The following is a 20595-nucleotide window of genomic DNA, read 5'->3' as shown; positions in this document are numbered from 1 at the left end:
CAGGACTTGGAAATTCTCTTTTTTCATAGCTTTTTTATTTCTTCTTCTTTGGTGGTCTTCAAGAACAAGTGTTATTTTTCCCATAATCCTCTTGATACTATAGAAAACTGGCAACGGCTTTTGTACTATTAAACGGTTTTAACAGGCCAGGGCAAATTTTCTTACTGCACTGTAATATCCCAAATCCTAACAGCGTGTACTATACACATTAAGACTCGTCTCTGCTTGCCGGTTTGGGCAGTTGTCCTGAGTTTGCTCATATACAATTTGCATAGTTGCAATCACATGCTGACTATTTGCTTTTCCTGCTTCTCTTCACCAACTATGCAACTCGCATATGAGTGGTCACGTGATGACCGTTCTATCCGGCAAGCAGAGCCGAATACTAACAGTTTGTGTATTACATACTGTTAGGATTCAGCATGAAAGAAAAAAAATTGTCCTGACCTGGAAAATCCCATTGAATCTAGAGTATGCACTAGAAAAGTCATTTTCTGCAATGTTACAGATGAATGGAATTAATTTTGTGATTAAACTGTTACTTTTTTAATAATTAGTGAATCTGAAAATCTTAAAATGTGACGCTCTTTACACACTAGCAATATGCAATCATAACGTTATTGTAACTTCCTTTGTGTTTGAGTACAGATCAGTCTATTTACTCCCGTACTATATTGGGCTGGAAATCTGGTCTCACAGCTTGGGATAATTCTGCAGCATACATTTCATGGCGTCCAGTCATCTGCATGAGGAAAGAAATAGTTCATTAGTTTCCAGTTTTAATAATTTTCTTTTAATGTGTAGTGGAGTTTTGTTTCTTCAGCACCTGGACTAATCCAAAACTCTAACTTGCAAGAAATATAGTTCCACCATGCTTAATGAGCAATCAACCAGGAAACAGCAACTTTTGGTAAAAAAAAAAATTCACATTCCTGGTGTTATGAAGCAAAAATTGTACAGTTTGTGTATGCACACACTAACTACTGTGCAAATGTTTAGGCAGATGTGGGAAAAAATTCTGCAGAGTGAGCAAGCATTCAAAAATAGAAGTGTAAATAGCATTTTGTTAACTGATAAAGAAACTAAGTGAATGAACAAAAGAGAAATTTAAATCATATCAGTATTTGGTGTGACCGCCCTTTGCCTTTAAAACCGCATCAAAACATCAATTCTTCTAGGTATACGTGCATATAGATTTGAAGTTACGTGGCAGAGAGCTTGTTCTAAACATCTAGTCTTCAGCGTAAAGAACAAGGCGTCCTAGAAGTGAAGATATCACTTCATCAAATCTGGTTTTACATGAAGAGATGATTTGCACAAGCCTACATCCACAGAATCTGTACTAGTTCTCCCAAGATGTTTGGAACAATTTCTGCGGAGTTCCTTCAAAACCTGTGTGCAAGTGTACCTAGAAGAATAGATGTTTTGAAGGCAAAGGGTGGTTACACCAAATATTGGGTTGAGTTTTGTTAATTGCTAAAAACAAACCTATTCTCACTTCTATTTTTGGAAGCATTCTTACTTTGCAACATTTTTCTACACCTGCCTAAAGTTTTGCTCAGTTGTGTGTACATATAATATGGCTTGGGAACATTATCATTGTAATAAATTTGCATGTTCACAAATGCTGATATTCATGTTTATTCTATGTTTTGATTGCTGCTTGTACTAACCTTGAAGTTCCACTTATCGCTAGTCTGTCGGCAAAGATTGAGATCCAGCTCTGCAATCAAAAGACCATCAGATAACCTACTTAGTCCAGGGGTACGACTGCCATCAGGAGCTGCTACGTAACTAGATCCATAAAAGTGGCCAAAGTCATGATGGGCTGAAGAAAGAAAAGATGACCGTTAATATGGTTGTCATACTGTAGTACATGCGTTCTGATTTAAAAAAAAATAAAGTGTAATCCCAGAGGGAAATTTTACTTTTCTCAATATACAGTACATCTACACACGTGGTCAAAATTGTTGGTACCCCGCGTTTAATGAAAGAAAAACCCACAATGGTCACAGAAATAACTTGAATCTGACAAAAGTAATAAATTAAAAATCTATGGAAATGAAAGTCAGACATTGCTTTTCAACCATGCTTCCACAGAATTGAAAAAAAATTAAACTCATGAATTAGGCCTGGACAGAAATGATGGTACTCAACTTAATATTTTGTTGAACAACCTTTTGAGGCAATCACTGCAATGAAACGATTCCTGTAACTGTCAATGAGACTTCTGCACCTCTCGACAGGTATTTTGGCCCACTCCTCATGAGCAAACTGCTGCAGTTGTCTCGTGTTTGAAGGTTGCCTTTTCCAGACGGCATGTTTCAGCTCTTTCCAAAGATGCTCAATAGGATTTAGGTCAGGGCTCATAGAAGGCCACTTCAGAATAGTCCAATGTTTTCCTCTTAGCCATTCTTGGGCAAGACACATGACCTGCGACTGAGAACAAGCTTTCTGACACTGGGCAGCACATTTTTCTCTTGAATCCCTTTATAGTTTTGAGATTTCATTATACCCTGCACAGATTGAAGACACCCCCTGTACCAGATGCAGCAAAGCAGCCCCAGAGCATAACAGTGCCTCCTCCATGTTTCACAGTAGGGACAGTGTTCTTTTAATATGCTTCATTTTTCCGTCTGTGAACATGCAGCTGATGTGCCTTGCCAAAAACTTCCATTTGTGTCTCATCTAGTCCTAGGACATTCTCCCAGAAGCTTTGTGGCTTGTCAACATGTAGTTTGGCAAATTCCAGTCTGGCTTTTTTATGATTTTTTTTCAACAATGGTGTTCTCCTTGGTCATCTCCCATGAAGTCCACTTTGGATCAAACAACGACAGATGGTGCGATCTGACACTGATGTTCCTTGAGCTTGAAGTTCACCTTTAAGTTATCCTGGGCTCTTTTGTTACCCTTCGTATTATCCGTCTCTTTGATTTGTCATCAATTTTCCTCCTGCGGCCACGTCCAGGGAGGTTGACTACAGTCCCATGGATCTTAAATTTCTGAATAATATGTGCAACTGTAGTCACAGGAACATCAAGCTGCTTGGAGATTGTCTTATAACCTTTACCTTTAACATGCTTGTCTATAATTTTCTTTCTAATCTCCTGAGACAACTCTTTCATTTGCTTCCTCTGGTCCATGTTGAGTGTGGTACACACCATGTCACCAAACAGCACAGTGAGTATCTGTAGCCCTATATACAGGCCCACTGACTGATTACAAGATTGTAGGTCTTTTTTATTTTATAGAAGAATACACTACATGACACAACAATAATACATTACAGGATACAAAACATAAGAACAAAACTCCAGAACAGAACAAGACGACAAAACCCGACACAAATCACAGAAAATAAAAGCAAAATAAATCAACCAAAACAAAAAAAAGGGAGAAGATTCGACCTACTGAGAAAAAAAACAAAAATTAGAAAATTAAAGAAACAAAATAACCATCACCACAGGAATATATACATATTTTTTTTCTTTTATAAACAATAAATAAATATTATAAAATCATATAAAGCCACCGACCCATCTTCATTCATACTACTACATACAAACCCACACAACGTTTACACGGTCCTATATACACATTTAAAACACGCCGACCTACATACAATATTATATACAATAAAACCACTATAAACACTAAACCTAAATATAATGTAACACACAACGTATATACAACCGGACACTAATACTAACCTACTGGTCCCACTGGCTTACCTTACAGTCACACCCTTACTGCACCTCATTCACATCACAGCAAACCAAAAACAACAATATATACAATAGTGACATGGAATTTTTTTTTTTTATATAAAAAACACATACCTACACTAACTATCCCACCACCCTGATCCAACTCTGGCAAAAAAGTTCAGGATACTCCGAGCTAGGATCAGGCCTTAAAGATTTTCCCCAGGTGGGGCCTGGGCCAGGCCAGATCAGTCTTCTTACCACCGTTGATGAAAATCTCCCAAGTCCCCCACCCAACCTAACTAAAAACCCCTATTATACATTATATACAATATATACAGAAACCAACATCACAGAACTCAACCTACATACTGACCATCCAAGGCTCAAGTTCGATGCCTGCAAACCTTCTATTCAGGAGACATAAATACAAAATAAAAATCTAGGCTGGAAAGACATCAGCCCACCACCAGGATATAGCAGTACTACCGGACTAAGGCACCCTGAAGGAAAAGCTTCTCAAGAGACGGGCCACCCTCCGGGCACCCAGTCTTTCATACTCCAGAGAACGTAGCTTCACCAAGTCACCTAGGATGTTCCTACAAACTTCATGCACATGGAGGATTTTACTCTGCGTCGAAACTAAAACTCGTGTGTTCCACGTGAAATACCCGACCACTGCGCTTACTATGAATAAAGTGGTTCGATCCCTTCTCCCAAGGTCTACGAACGATCCATAGGTCCACCCGGCCTAGGACAGAGTAGCCAGCCGCGGGCCAACCAATGGAAGCTCCCACCTCTGTATTAAAGGGACAATGAAGCAGGAAGTGCTCCATGCTTTCCAGCACGTTAGTGATTACAAGACTGTAGACACCTGTGATGCTAATTAGTGGACACAACTTGATTTACTATGTCCCCTTTGTCACATTATTTTCAGGGGTACCATCATTTCTGTCCAGGCCTATTTCATGAGTTTCATTTTTAAAAAAAAATTGTGGAAGCAGGGTTGAAAAGCAATGTCTGACTTTCATTTGTTCATTTCCATAGATTTTTAAGTTATTATTACTTTTGTCAGATTCAAGCTATTTCTGTGATCATTGTAGGTTTTTCTTTCATTAAACGAGGGGTACCAACAATTTTGACCACGTGTGTATATCCCAGTTAATTAACCCGTGCACTAATGGTAAATAGGTAGCAGTTGTTTAGGCATACCCACCTCATACCTAATCAACGACAAGGTACTTAAATAAACTACAGTCAAAATGTTTGCATTTAAAGTATAGAAGACTTAATGTTTTTTGGTAGGTGTCACAAATTTAATCATCAAATCTGATACAACCCTCCGCCTTAAAATCCTTAACGTGGGATTTTATATTATATTGTATGCAGCATGTTTTATTTAAAACATGGAGATTATGCATTATTCTGAGTCCACATTTATTAATAAATAGTCTTATTTTTTTGTCACCTTTCTTGCCATCTCCAGAAGTGAACTCATGTTCAAAGTGTTCCTTAAAAGAAATGTTCAGAAAAAAAAATCATCAGGAATTGTAGGTTATAGTCACTTTAAAATAAAAATGAATGTATGATGGAAGAAGGTGAGGTTCAGAAGGACGAGCTCATGTTTATACTCACCGTTCCCACACGGTTAACCGGACAGGTAAAGCAATGATTGGCAATGGCAGCATTTCTTGCCTCTATGGGCCACAGAGACTCGCTGCAAATAAATTCGGACCATATTATATCAAAGGGGTTTCCAAGCCGTACAAAATTGATTGCCTATCTTTAGAATAGGCTATCGATAACAGATGAGTTGGGAATCCCAACTCCTGGCACCAATGCTGGTCAGCTTACTAGAAAAGGCTCATTTTACCCGCCGTAGCTCTGTGCCTTTCGTAGTGGTGTGCTTGCTGTCGAAGTTCACTACAGCTCGGTCACATTAAACATATAGTTCTTAAAAAAAACACCTTAATTTGACAATGTAAAGCAGGAGGAAATTACTGTCTGTCTATAAACATTTAATTTACTACCACAAAGCTGCTTTTATTAAAAAAAAGTTATAAAAGCTATAATATACAGTACAGACCAAAAGTTTGGACACACCTCATTTAAAGATTTTTCTGTATTTTCATGACTATGAAAATTGTACATTCACACTGAAGGCATCAAAACTATGAATTAACACATGTGGAATTATATACTTAACAAAAAAGTGTGAAACAACTGAAAATATGTCTTATATTCTAGGTTCTTCAAAGTAGCCACCTTTTGCTTTGATGACTGCTTTGCACACTCTTGGCATTCTCTTGATGAGCTTCAAGAGGTAGTCACCGGAAATGGTCTTCCAGCAATCTTGAAGGAGTTCCCAGAGATGCTTAGCACTTGTTGGCCCTTTTGCCTTCACTCTGCGGTCCAGCTCACCCCAAACCATCTCGATTGGGTTCAGGTCTGGTGACTGTGGAGGCCAGGTCATCTGGCGTACCACCCCATCACTCCACTTCTTGGTCAAATAGCCCTTACACAGCCTGGAGGTGTGTTTGGGGTCATTGTCCTGTTGAAAAATAAATGATGGTCCAACTAAATGCAAACCGGATGGAATAGCATGCCGCTGCAAGATGCTGTGGTAGCCATGCTGGTTCAGTATGCCTTCAATTTTGAATAAATCCCCAACAGTGTCACCAGCAAAGCACCCCCACACCATCACACCTCCTCCTCCATGCTTCATGGTGGGAAACAGGCATGTAGAGTCCATCCGTTCACCTTTTCTGCGTCGCACAAAGACATGGTGGTTGGAACCAAAGATCTCAAATTTGGACTCATCAGACCAAAGCACAGATTTCCACTGGTCTAATGTCCATTCCTTGTGTTCTTTAGCCCAAACAAGTCTCTTCTGCTTGTTGCCTGTCCTTAGCAGTGGTTTCCTAGCAGCTATTTTACCCTTAAGGCCTGCTGCACAAAGTCTCCTCTTAGCAGTTGTTGTAGAGATGTCTCTGCAGCTAGAACTCTGTGTGGCATTGACCTGGTCTCTAATCTGAGCTGCTGTTAACCTGCGATTTCTGAGGCTGGTGACTCGGATAAACTTATCCTCAGAAGTAGAGGTGACTCTTGGTCTTCCTTTCCTGGGGCGGTCCTCATGTGAACCAGTTTCTTTGTAGCGCTTGATGGTTTTTGCAACTGTACTTGGGGACACTTTCAAAGTTTTCCCAATTTTTCGCACTGACTGACCTTCATTTCTTAAAGTAATGATGGCCACTCGTTTTTATTTACTTAGAATTTGTATTATGGCAAGAAAAAAGCAGCTAACAGTCTATTCAGTAGGACTATCAGCTGTGTATCCACCAGACTTCTGCACAACACAACTGATGGTCCCAACCCCATTTATAAGGCAAGAAATCCCACTTATTAAACCTGACAGGGCACACCTGTGAAGTGAAAACCATTTCCGGTGACTACCTCTTGAAGCTCATCAAGAGAATGCCAAGAGTATGCAAAGCAGTCATCAAAGCAAAAGGTGGCTACTTTGAAGAACCTAGAATATAAGACATATTTTCAGTTGTTTCACACTTTTATGTTAAGTATATAATTCCACATGTGCTAATTCATAGTTTTGATGCCTTCAGTGTGAATGTACAATTTTTATAGTCATGAAAATACAGAAAAATCTTTAAATGAGAAGGTGAGTCCAAAATTTTGGTCTGTATTGTATGTCTGTAAGATACTAAAACGAATATAAGGAACACCATATGGAGCTTTAACTCATGGTAAGGCTACATTCACACATCTGTTATACACGTCCTTGTAGTGTCCATTTTTTTTCTCGGACAGCACACTGACTCAGTTTCATTGATCCATACACACAATTACAAAAAGTCCAAACTCTGCTATTAAAGTCTATACTATTTACTTCCATTCTATTTCCATTATTAAGATGTCTCAGTTTTTTTCCTCTTAATTATGTATGTGATGTAGTGCAATTAAGTTAAAATACTCAGCAATCGCCATCCTCCCCAGATTCCAGCGCCGGTCGTCTTCTGGTCCATATGACCACACTTCGACATTGCCGGCTCACAGCTTGCCAAGTAGTGATGAGCGAGTATGCCTCATTAACCCTTTCCGTCGAGCATGCTCGCCCAGTATTTTGGCGAGCGTGGCATTTCATTCCTTGTCGCCGCGCCTGCAAGTGTCCCGGCTGTTAGACAGCTGTGACACATGCAGAGATTGCCTGTTCGCCAGGCTCTCTCTGCATGTGTCACAGCTGTCTAACAGCCGTGACACTTGCAGGAGTGGCGACAATGAATCAAATGCCAAGCACGCCAAAATACTCGGCGAGCACCCGAGCGTGCTCGCTCATCACTAGTGCTGAGATGGTTTTTTTTCTAATGTAAATCTATAAGACTCAAAACAGGGCTCCACAGACATATGATGAGAAAGTGACTTCCGCTCTACATGTAAACCCATGTAAGCCGGCTAGTCTCATTTCAGGTCACATGGGCTAGATTGCAGCGGCGATCTGAACGTATTTTAGTAAAAAAAAAAAACTAATATCGATTTACACACTCAACCCAGGTGCTGAGTCTCTGCTGCTGCACCCAGAGACTGTCTGCAGCGCTGACATCACACTGACAGACCTGCAGTCAATAACTGAGCTCAGCTTGAGTTGATGATACGAGGCGGTCAGAGACGTTCAGCTCACTGATTGGCTGCAGCGCTGTCGACATGATGTCAGCACTGCAGACAATAACAGACACCAGGAGCAGCAACGGAGACTCAGAACTGGATTCGGGGAGGGTGAATAAAGCTCAGTTTATTTTTTTTTAAATAAAATGCAGCTCGGGGTGGAGGGGTATTCTGAAACCAGAAACCCTTTTATAATGTGAAGTTTTAATAAGTATGACCCCAATGTTATCTGTGTCCTGGGCGGTTCTAAGGATATATTGTCTTTTTCTATAAGTGATATGCAATTATTTATTATACAATTTATCTATTTGTATCAAAGTAGAGTATTTAAACATCGAGACGGACTTGTTTCCATAAAATAAAAATAATTCATAAGATGTAACTGCATCCAGCTGTATTAGTGCACCATACTACCTAATTCTGCTGACGCTCTAAAAACATTTGCATATCTCATGGTTTTATTTTGGTATACTAATATTATTTTTAACTATATTCATTGATTACCTAAGCTCTCCAACAGTGGCTGAAGGGTTAAAAATGATTTCTGCTCCATTCATGCTGTACATTAACCAGTTAAGTGGATGGTGTCGTCCATAACAGATGTTCACAGCAATCCTGCCATATGCAGTCTGAAATACTCTGTGTCCCGTGTCGCCCTCCATGTAATAAGTGGACTAAAATACAAAGATTAAGCAACATGTAATACAATTAAGGCTACATTGTCGCACTGTGATGCACAGATCGGCCACGGGTCTCCTGACCCATAATTAACAGCTTCATAGGTATATATGAGGCTATAGAGTTTGGGTCAGGAGAACTGAAGCCGATCTCAAACCGCAACACATGATTGTGTGAATGTTGCCCTAGGCCGGGTTCAGATGAACGTATAAAAAAATCGTCTGATTTTCAGCCCCAAAAATTGGATGATCTTTCATCCATCATTTATATGACATCTGTGTGTCGTCCACATGTCTGGTTTCTACATCCATATGGCATCTGTTTTTATACATCAACATATAAAGGGAATCTGTCAGCAGGTATTTGCCATGTTATAATGTAGGGGCTGGGACCCTGATTCCTGTGTTGTATTACTTATTGGGCTGTTTGGTGTAGTTGCAATAAAATCAGTGTTTTATCAACAGCAGATTATCACTGGGAGGACTAGTTGTTTCATGCCATGTAGTCCTCCTGCTCTGTGTAAAACTGCCCCCACCACTGATTGGCAGCTGCACATAAACAGAAAGCTGCCAATCAATGCTGTGGGCAGGGTATACAGAGCTCAACATTCAGAGAACTGGTGCATCTGCAGCAGATAAAACACTGATTTTATCAAGACTCCACATAGCAGCCCAGCAAGTGATATATTAATTGAATCTAGGTCTCTGTCCCTATATCTCGCTGCTCTGAGATAACAAAAACCCGCTGACAGATTCCATTTAAAAAATTTACAAGACAAAATGCAGTTTACTATGTTAATAATGGCAATGTATCCCTAAAAAAATGGATGCAATATGGATGATATGTATGGGATTGTTTTTTCTTTTCCGCACCCTTAGATTTGAGTGGGTGAGTCTCATCCAAAAGAGAATAGTGCATGATGTGATTTATTTATCCTTGTAAAAAAAATTGAAATCTAAAACAGCCCTATTCAATAACATTGGTCCATGTCCTGCCTGTGTAGTATCCGATTCTAACATAGACAACACTCATATGTATAATACACTTGACTGAACAATCCTGTAAAGGGAATCTATCTGCTGTGTTTTACTATTTAATCTCAGAGCAGCATAATATAGAGCAAGAGAGCCTGATTACAGCGATGTGTCACTTATTAGACTGTGTGCTGTTTCAATACAATGTGTTATCAGTAGGAGATTATCACTGCCGGACTAGGTCTCATGTGCGCAGGAGTCCAGCTAATCTGCGTAACCCCGCCCCCACCACTGATTAGCCGTTTACTGATAATGTACAGTGTACACAGGAAGCTGCCAATCAGTGGTGTGGACAGGGTTATACACAGCTCAGCATTCATAGCACTGCTGCATCTACAACAGAGAAGACAGGGATTCTATCAAAACACCACCAAGCAATTCATTAAGTGACACATTGCTGGAATAAGGCTCTCTTGTCCTATATTACACGGCTCTCAGATTACATAGCAAAACCTGCTGACATATTCCCTTTAAGGAGTATTCAACATTTTCTTTATCGGTGTTATTCATTGTAAAATTAACAGTTATAGCTGAATACATCCCAGTTTCCAAGACCTCTGTTTACTGTCATTAAAGAGACAAAGTAATTGTTTTCTTTGAATGAATGAAGATCTGTTGGGTACACGGTGTGAAGGATCAGCTCTGGGGTAGACGCAGGTTCACACAGGAATGCAGTCCGCAGGTTCAAAACAAACTGGTGGTTTATTAAGTGTCCATAAACCAGTCAGGAAAACAAAACATAACAGCCTCTTTCTGGCACAAAAAGATATAACAGAACAAACCTCAAAATAACCAGTCCATTCAGAACGGCCCCAGCCGTATCAATAAAATGCCTTTCTCTGCCTCCAGCAGACTCTGAGAAGCACATGCAAGGTCTGCTCACCTTGCACAACACACACAGACAGACTGAGACAGGCGCAGCTGTCTTAAATCAGCCTTCCAAGACCTGGACTGGAGGTAAGTGAGCAGCCGATCCCACCCAGCTCTTTCAGCTGCTCGTAAAACCCGTCCCTTTAATCCAGGCCCATTACCTACCTCTCAGCACTATGTGTGCTGGAGCCTGCTTCTCCGGGTCCTACATCACCGAAGCTTGGCACCTCGGGGACACATACCTCCCATCCACAACCTGTCCAGCTGCAACTTTACAACTAGTAAATTACCGGCAATTACAATTATAATATGAGAGCTGCGTCTTTTCACAAGTAATGTACTGGTGTGTCCACCACGTGACCAGGACAGGTTCTTCTACACTGGAAAAAAATTATATATTTTCCTATTCAATGATAACTGGAAGAGATCTTGAAAAGCAGGAATTGATTACTAAATGTAATTTTACAAAACATTTACTTGCTGAAATAAAAATTTCCCTTTCAGCATATGTGATCCATTTTATTTCACAATTAATATAAAATATATATATATATATATATATATATATATATATATATATATATATATATATATCAGGATTGGCCAAGCTTATACATGTATAGCGTAGTCACTCTTCATTCATTTGTAAGGGAATATGTTGAGCTATGAGCGGACTTTCCTATGTGAAAAATGAATTATTAATAATTCCATCTAAAACTGCTTGTACACATTTGATTAATATTGGCAAATCTTCTCAGTCATCTAATGAGTATGACTGACTATTCCATTGGCAGAAGATGTCAGGGAAATGTTAATTAACTAGGTTGGACTATTTCTTCTGCCAGGAGATAAGTCACTGTCAGATGTTTCCTGCTGTGATGGGTAAATGAGTGGTGGATACAGACAGCAATGCCCGGACTGACCTCTGGTCTCCTGACCTGAACATGGCGCCTGATTCATCATTGGATTTTTGGCATTTTTTTCTAGAAGTATTTCTACATTAGTGACTTTTCGATTTGAAACAAACTCATCAAACAATTTGCCTTTTTTAAAATTATCTTCTTGTTTAGTTAGGATTCTGACTTTTACGTCAATGTGGCTTTTCCAGATGTTTTAGATGTTTTTCACCAATTGTAACTTTTTGACCACGTTCACACTATTAGTATTTGGTCAGTATTTTACATCAGTATTTATAAGCCAAAACCAGGAGTGGAACAATCAGAGGAAAAGTCTAATAGAAACGCGTCACCACTTCTGTATTTTTCACCCTCTCCGAGTTTTAGCTTACAGATACTGATGTAAAATACTGATCAAATATTGAATGTGTGAACATGGCCTTGAAGAAAATATTGCAAAATTTGGTGCAAGGAGTGATTTTATGTATGACAATTTTTGCGCTATTTTGCAAAACTTATCATGCTTTTGCAAAATGGGTCAAAGACAAAAAAGAGCATTTTTTATTTTGTCCAAAATTTATGAAGAATATGGAGCAAAAAAATGGCATAAAAAAACACAAGACAAAATAGAAAAGTGGTTTTAAAAAATAAACTAGAAAAACCCAGGAAAAGATGAATGGGGCCATAGGCGCTAAGTTTGGGTCCGGGAAACCCGCAGTCAGTCCGGGCATTTATACAGACCATTCCATCTGAACCTGGTCTTAGGGAAAGTAGGGGTTGGCTACTGCTTTTTTACTGTTGGCCTATCCTCAACATAGGCAATCAGTATCTGATCAGTGAGGGTGCGACACCCGGCACCCCAGACAATCAGCTCCATCATTTCTATAGTGGTCACGGCCGGGTAATGTAGGACCACCTCTTATTCAACGGAATAGGAGGTGGATCTGTAGTACCAGACCGCGGCCACTATAATATTGACGGAGCTGCTGTATTCTGACAGCATCAGAGGTAACAGCTGATAGGTGGGGTGCTGGGTGTTGTACCCCCACCGATCAGATATTGATGGTCTATCCTAAGGTTAAAAATGCAGTTTTATGATATCATGCAAGCATGTAAATTCAGATGACTGTATATGGCCCATTCCTCTATATCATAATATTACAGGCTGAATATGTAGCTGTTATTAAACATTGCTGTAATGTTACCTCGTTGAAGTCCCCTATCCTTGGGATGTGATTTTTGCGGCTCTTGCCCAGGACGGCTCCAGTGTTTGATATGACCACGGCAGTGTTCCATAGTATTTCTCCATGTGACTCGTCCCTCTCCAAGATTGGAGACACAATTACCATGTTGTACTTCTTTGCGAGCTGAAAGTGTCAAAAAGAAAAAGCACATGCATAAAAAATAATACGAAAGATTCCAGCTACAATGCCTCCATTTGTGATCACTTTTATGGTTCAAAACGATCACTTATTTTAAGATTTTAGTAAAGGTATGACTTCTCTCTATATTCCAAGTGGAAGCAATCTATTGACTATACTTAAAAAAAAAAAAAAGAAGAAAGTATTGCAATGTAAATATGAGCTCAAGAAAAGGAGGGGAGGGGGTTCATGTTGAGCGCTAAAAATAAAGTCTCTCGAGATCTCTTTGGGTTATGACAATGTCTGAAATGTGCCAGAATGAGTACAGACACATAGCAGCATAATGGCTCCGTTTTGTATGCAATTCGATAGAAAAAAATTGTCATGATCTAAGGGTGAATATCACCACCTACATGGGTAGTATTCACCATTTGGGATTTATTGAAGTCACTTCTCTTTTTTTTCGTCTTGAGTAATTTGTTCATATTTTTGCACCAAATTATTCAAAATGGAGCATGTCATCAATTTGGCGCAAAATCAAAATGCTCTTTATTTGACTTTTTCAAAAGTCTCAAATCCTTAAAAAAGAATTAAAGATGCACAAAATTGGAAACTCCACCAGAAACCTTACACCAGGCAGGGACTGGAGTGAGATGCACCCCCAAAAAATGCAATATTTGGTATAAGTCGCATTTATGAACTGTCTAACACAGCTGTATAAGCAAAGTTGTTGAGTAAGGCTATGTTCACACTAGGCGTTTTTCAGTGTTTTTTTTCTACAGCAAAACCTGATCTCTTGGCAGGAAAGAAGCTGCGTAAAAAAAACAGGTTTTTGTGCATTTATGGTGCATTTTTAAAGTATCCCAGAGTTCAGCTTTGCTTCCAGCACAGAAGCATGAACACAGGTCACCAATGCAAGACATATGTGAAACAATATTAAGCAGAATTACAAATGTAACAGTGGGGGGAGGTGAATTGTTCAGGAATAGTTTACCTAAGACACTGGCAGTGCATTGAGTTTGTAGGACACTATTTATTTTAACACTATGGTCTGCCACTGAGTTTCTCATAGATTGTTCAATTTCACACCTCCGTAGGCCACAGGTATTGCTCAATCTCACATCTAGGTGAGCCAATGTTTACACTTTACACAAAACTAATTTAATTAAACTGTCCTAATCCAAACTGCCATCTCAGATGACAAAGACAAGATGGTAAAATCACAAAAATAAATGAGTTTCACATACTGCTATACTTGCTTTTTTTCACTAAAAACGCAGCAAAACCAGGCCATGTTCACATTATGCGTTTTTTCATCGGTTTTTCACCACTCATTAATTTAAATGGGTGAGAAACGCGAAAAAATGCTGAAAGAAGTGACATGCTCTATTGTGAAAAAAAAACATGCAAAGCACAAAATAGACTTTGCTGGTACTGTAAAACGCAGCTGAAAATTTGCATAACAAAAAAATGCTGAAAAAACGCATAGTGTGAACATAGCCTAAGAATCCAAAAAGAAAGACAACTTAAGTGGGGCAAAACATGAAATATAAGTTGCAAATACTAAAGCCACTAAAAAGGAGCAAATTACTCCAGAAAAGTGGAGAAACAAAAATGATGAATTGGGGCCATGGAGTCTGGCGTAGCGTGTACAGCAGTGCAGATTTTGGCACTGCCCCTGTGTGTGAGAGCTACCTGTTACATTTGCTCCTCCCAAGCATAAAAGGGGTTTGTTCAAGGTATTAAAAGGGGTCTCTTTTTTTTTTCTCATATGCACCACTAATGTCCATTGGTGTGACTTGAATGGGGATGAAATATAACATTTATTGTTGATGTATTAAAAACAATGAAAAATGCATAAATATAATAAGGGAAGGAAAGCAACACAAACAAAGGTCGCCGGGATTTGACAGCTATAGTACATGTAAAAATGTTCATTAATATTAAATATAGTCACGTGCTGCAAATATATAAAAAAGATCCGCACTGCAATAGATCATGTGAAGTTTACACAAGGTACAAAGAGTAAGTAGATAGACTCACAGTGCAAAAATAGTCAATGAGGCAGCAAAACGCGCGTTTCGCCTGGGCTTTAACGATGATATCCTCGTTAAAGCCCAGGCGAAACGCGCGTTGGATCTAGGTCTTACGGGTCAGTACAGCTCTGTTATTCATATCTACCTTATACTCTGTCTCACTATACAATTTGCTGCCTCATTGACTATTTTTGCACTGTGAGTCTATCTACTTATTCTTTGTACCTTATGTAAACTTCACATGATCTATTGCAGTGCGGATCTTTTTTATATATTTGCAGCACGTGACTATATTTAATATTAATGAACATTTTTACATGTACTATAGCTGTCAAATCCCGGCGACCTTTGTTTGTGTTGCTTTCCTTCCCTTATTATATTTATGCATTTTTCATTGTTTTTAATACATCAACAATAAATGTTATATTTTATATATTATTGTCCAGGTGTCATATTATAGGTTTTTGCTGTATATGCAGACACATGGGCAATTTGATGGTTCTGTATGACTTAGCTCTCTGATTGTTAAATGGGGATCAGCTGAAATACTGCTGCCACGGTTTCCAGCTTTTCAGCCTGTTGCTGGCTATTTGATCCAACCTGTCATGTCTGATGTCACCACATAGGAAAGCTGGTCCTTCAAAGGGCAGTAAATTGCCCACACACTGACTTTCATTTGGGAATTATCATTAATTATTATGGTTGCTGCACACTTACCAGATGCACCATGCTCCTAGTATCAATATGTTTATTTTTATATTGTAAGACGTATGCAAGTATTGGTATACAAGTGTAATCACTGAATCCGTTTGGATGGTATTTTATTATTTTTGAAGGGGGGGGGGGCGGTTTAAGAAAATCATATGGCCGCTGTGTGACAAAACACAGTGTGAACTTAGCCACAATGAAACTTCTAGCATTGTCAATCATTGAACAAAGTTTTGGGACATTTTAAAAAATAATTTAGGAAGTTTGTACAAAACAAATAAAATATCCATCTCGAAAGTCACCATTTATTAAAGGGAATGTGTCAAACTATTTTCTTTTCAATAATTGAAGAAATGTAAAGTATTAATGTTTTAATGAAAAAAAAAATACTGTTTTACTGTAAGACAGCAAAGCACAATCCTAGGAAATGATGTGGCAATATTCATATATTGGAAGATTGATACTCAGTAAAGCTGTAGGTAACTTATTTACAGGCCCTTTATGGACAGAGGTGATCTGATAACACAGCAGTCAGAGGAGTGCCGGGCTCCATAGCGCTGACCAGCTCTATTGTTGGACAGCTACAGCTCATACATGAAGTGATTACAAGTATACTAGGAAATTACTGTATATACAATTGCTAAATATGATTGACCCTAATTTCCACAGAAGTCAGACAAAACAGTTCCCAGAGGCACGTCAGCCAGAGCTCACTTGTATCTGACACTGAGAAGTGCTGTGATGTATTGTACACTACTAGATGCTAGACCTCACTGAAATATAATGTACATGATTATAAATATTAAATATTATCTTTTGTATAAAAAAAAAAAAACTAAATCTGTGAAAAAAAAAGTTAGAATTAGTTTTACCTCCTGGCAGAACTTAGTAGTGACTCCATTTTCAGCCGACTCTGCAAACTCTGTCCATGGCAGTCGCTCCCTTGTGCAGAAAGCAAAAGGCATAGCTGGAAAGATATCATGGGGAGAGTTCAAGACAAGCCAAGTGAGCAAAAGTGAAAAACCTTACTAAAAAAGGGGCATATACTGCAGAATTAGGATTTAGCAAAGTATTTATTAAATGAGCTCCATGTTCTTTCCTATTGTACATTGCTTTGTAGATTTTCTCTACCAATCAAGTGGCTCATGATCAGCTATAATATTAGCATAGAAAATCATCCCTAATTCTATGGAACTAAACAGTGCTGCCACTGTCCAATCAGAAGACTGCAAAACAGACTTTGGGAAAAAAAGACTCCAAAACGCTTTACAACTCCTTCAGAAAACAAAAAATTCCCCCAAAACTCCCTGCTGTTTCCTGAAGTGCTTTCCAATAGAAAACTCATTGTTTTTGAATACCTAAAAAATCTCTGCGTGCGCACTTTGCCTAAGGCTATGTGCCCACGATGCAGAAATGCTGCATATTTTTTCCGCTTCTCCCTGGCGGATTTTACATGCATTTTTCCCGCCAGGTAGAAGTGTTTGTCAAGCGTTTTTGCATGCATTTCTCCATGCGGGTTATCAAGCGCTTTTCCAAGCGATTTTAGCATCACTTGGAAAAGTGCTTGACAACGTGTTCACACTATATAAATCCATGCAACAGGCATGGATTTATATAGTGTGACCAAGTTGGTTAAAAAAAAAAAAATGAATAAGAATGGTAAAAAATAAAGATTATACTTACCTTCCGATGTCCTCCCGGTGTTTTCTCCGCTGCGTCCGGTGTCTTGGGCGGCTCGCGGTGGTGTGAAGGACCTGCGGTGACGTCATTGGGTCATGTGACAGGTCACATGACTCAATGACGTCATGGCAGGTCCTTCACAACACCGCGACCCATACAGCAGACCAGACGGAGGGGAGAAAACACCGGGAGGACATCGGAAGGCAAGTATAATCTTTATTTTTTATTTTAAATTCTTTTTTTAACAGGTTCTATGGTACCCAGGTCTGGAGGAGAGTCTCCTTCTCCAGACCTGGGTACCATCCGCACATTGAACCGTGTGATATCCGCATGTACAGATGCAGTGATGCGGATGTCACGCGGTCCAATGCAAGTCAATGGCGGCGATTATGCTGCGTGTCCGCAAAATTAATGGACATGCTGCGTATTTTTCTGCAATGATAATCCGCAGCGGAAATTTCCGCAGCATGAGCACAGCACATGCGGATTATCATTGGGGACCATGGGGCACGTATTACCAAGCGTTTTTTAAGCGTTTTCGCTGTGGAAATTCCGCGGCAAAAACGCTTGAAAAACGCATAGTGGGCACACAACCTTAGGGCTCCACAGTGATTTAAATTTGATTCAGTAGCTAAGGGTGATGGCATGGGGTTCTGCAGCCCTAGTACAGACACTAAAATGTGTCTGCAATACATCTATTCGCCTGTTATTTCCAGCAGCCATTCTTATGGACCATGGAAATTAAAGAGGCCTTAGGGTACAAGTCTGTAGTTATTCTTTTTGACTGCAGACTCGTGAATCCTTGCATCACACTCACTGTGCGTTGTGAGGATGCGCTGGGTGCGTTGGGCACATGACCGTAAGTATGTGATTTGCTTGCATAATAATGATAATTTTTATTTTTATAGCGCCAACATATTCCGCAGCACTTTACAATTTTAGAGGGGACTTATACAGATGTTACCGAATAAACATAACTCAGATATTAAAAGGAGTGAGGGCCTTGTAGGGGAGACACAAAAGCTAAAATGTACATATATTGTATAATACAGCCATAATATGCTAAATAGGGTAAGTACATAACGCTACATGAACTGGTCGTCAGCCAGTATGTGTATAGTACAGCCACAGGCTATTAAGTGCATGGATGGTATGAGCATGGCTGTTATGCACACGCCCGGACTGACTGGCGTGTGCGGGAGAAGTGGTTCCACTGGACCATGAACCGGAGAGTGCCTGGAGGGGCGTGACTAAGTATCTGGCCGATCCGACCAAGATGGCACAACGGCATACGACGCCAGTGCACCAGGGAGAAACCGGGCAGAGGGACCAGGTGCTACTCCAGGTCAAACTCCGGACACGGGGGTTGACCCACACAGGGATTACTGGAACAGGCAGGTTAGGCTGGCACAGACTGGTGGATATAAGCGAACACGGCAGGTATGCAGACGGGTGGATACAGGCGAATATGCAGGCAGGGAGGTACTGGCCGAAAGGACGGGCTGGAGCACAGAGAGGACAAGACCCAGTACAGACTGGGTCACAGAAACAGAACCGCAGATGCGGTAGCCAAACACAGCAGAGAGGGAACGCCCGAAGCGGTGGGCAAGAGCAGAGCAGGACGGGACTGCCGGAGCAGCGAGCACAAGCAGAGCAGGACAGGACTGCCGGAGCAGCGAGCAGATGCAGAGCAGGACGGGGCTGCCGGAGCAGCGAGCAGATGCAGAGCAGGACGGGGCTGCCGGAGCAGCGAGCAGATGCAGAGCAGGACAGGACTGCCGGAGCAGCGAGCAGATGCAGAGCAGAAACCGCAGGAGCGGCAAGCAAGGCAAGAGCAGAGTGGAAACCGCAAGAGCGGTAAACAAGGCAGGAGCAGAGCGGAAACCGCAGAGCGGCTAAGAAGGCCGCAGCAGAGCGGAAACCGCAGAGCGGCAAACAAGGCAGGAGCAGAGCGGAAACCGCAGAGCGGTAAACAAGGCAGGAGCAGAGCGGAAACCGCAGAGCGGCTAAGAAGGCCGCAGCAGAGCGGAAACCGCAGAGCGGCAAACAAGGCAGGAGCAGAGCGGAAACCGCAGAGCGGTAAACAAGGCCGCAGCAGAGCGGAAACCGCAGAGCGGTAAACAAGGCCGCAGCAGAGCGGAAACCGCAGAGCGGTAAACAAGGCAGGAGCAGAGCGGAAACCGCAGAGCGGTAAACAAGGCAGGAGCAGAGCGGAAACCGCAGAGCGGCTAAGAAGGCAGGAGCAGAGCGGAAACCGCAGAGCGGCAAACAAGGCAGGAGCAAAGCAGAAACCGCAAGAGCGGCAAACAAGGCAGGAGCAGAGCAGAAACCGCAAGAGCGGCAAGCTAAGCAGGAGCAGAGCGGAGACCGCAGAGCGGTAAACAAGGCAGGAGCAAAGCAGAAACCGCAAGAGCGGCAAGCTAAGCAGGAGCAGAGCAGAGACCGCAGAGTGGTAAACAAGGCAGGAGCAGAGCGGAAACCGCAGAGCGGTAGGCGAGGCAGAAGCAGAGCGGAAACCGCAGAGCGGCTAGAACCACCGGAGCGGCGAACAAGACAAGGCAAGGGGATAGGACTCTGTTCACAAAGAACAGACGGAGAAGGAAAGGCAGAACCAGAAGCACACAAAGTACTTACAAAGAAGTAGCGAGCGTACACTAAATTCACAACAGAGGTACAGAGACGACGAGAAGGAATTTAGGAGCAAGTTCAGTCTCTGCAGAAAGACGCAGAAAACAGACATAGAGGGAAAAGGGAGAAAAGGCTAAAGTAGAAACGAGGCACAGACAACTGGGAACAGAGGAACGGGAACAAATACAGCAAGGCTGGAACACAAACAGGACACTGTTCAGACAGGAACAGATATCGCAAGGCACAGACAGGCAGATCTAGGAATACGGCCCCTAGAAGGCGAAAGAACAGGCTGGAAGCGTGTTCACAAGAATAGACCACAG

General features: G+C 41.0%; 1 protein-coding gene across 2 annotated transcripts in view; it reads right to left on the bottom strand.

Annotated features, from left to right (window-relative positions):
* Positions 1 to 522: 522 nt before the first annotated feature.
* Positions 523 to 20595, bottom strand: part of UPB1 (beta-ureidopropionase 1) — a 42612-nt gene continuing 22539 nt past the window's right edge. For both annotated transcript variants that reach the window (XM_073674174.1, XM_073674183.1), the window contains exons 4-10: positions 16837 to 16931; positions 13065 to 13226; positions 8886 to 9055; positions 5340 to 5421; positions 5173 to 5215; positions 1674 to 1828; positions 523 to 742 (exon numbers count right to left, since the gene is read on the bottom strand). In XM_073674174.1, coding sequence (XP_073530275.1) covers positions 659 to 742; positions 1674 to 1828; positions 5173 to 5215; positions 5340 to 5421; positions 8886 to 9055; positions 13065 to 13226; positions 16837 to 16931 — 791 coding nt within the window. In that variant the 3' untranslated portion in view covers positions 523 to 658. The remainder of the gene's footprint in view (positions 743 to 1673; positions 1829 to 5172; positions 5216 to 5339; positions 5422 to 8885; positions 9056 to 13064; positions 13227 to 16836; positions 16932 to 20595) is intronic.

The sequence above is a fragment of the Phyllobates terribilis genome, unplaced genomic scaffold, assembly GCF_046119375.1.
Source record: "Phyllobates terribilis strain yellow unplaced genomic scaffold, ASM4611937v1 Scaffold_1__5_contigs__length_1240528914, whole genome shotgun sequence".
In the NCBI taxonomy this organism is placed as follows: domain Eukaryota; kingdom Metazoa; phylum Chordata; class Amphibia; order Anura; family Dendrobatidae; genus Phyllobates; species Phyllobates terribilis.
This window is presented reverse-complemented; position numbering and strand designations above follow the sequence as displayed.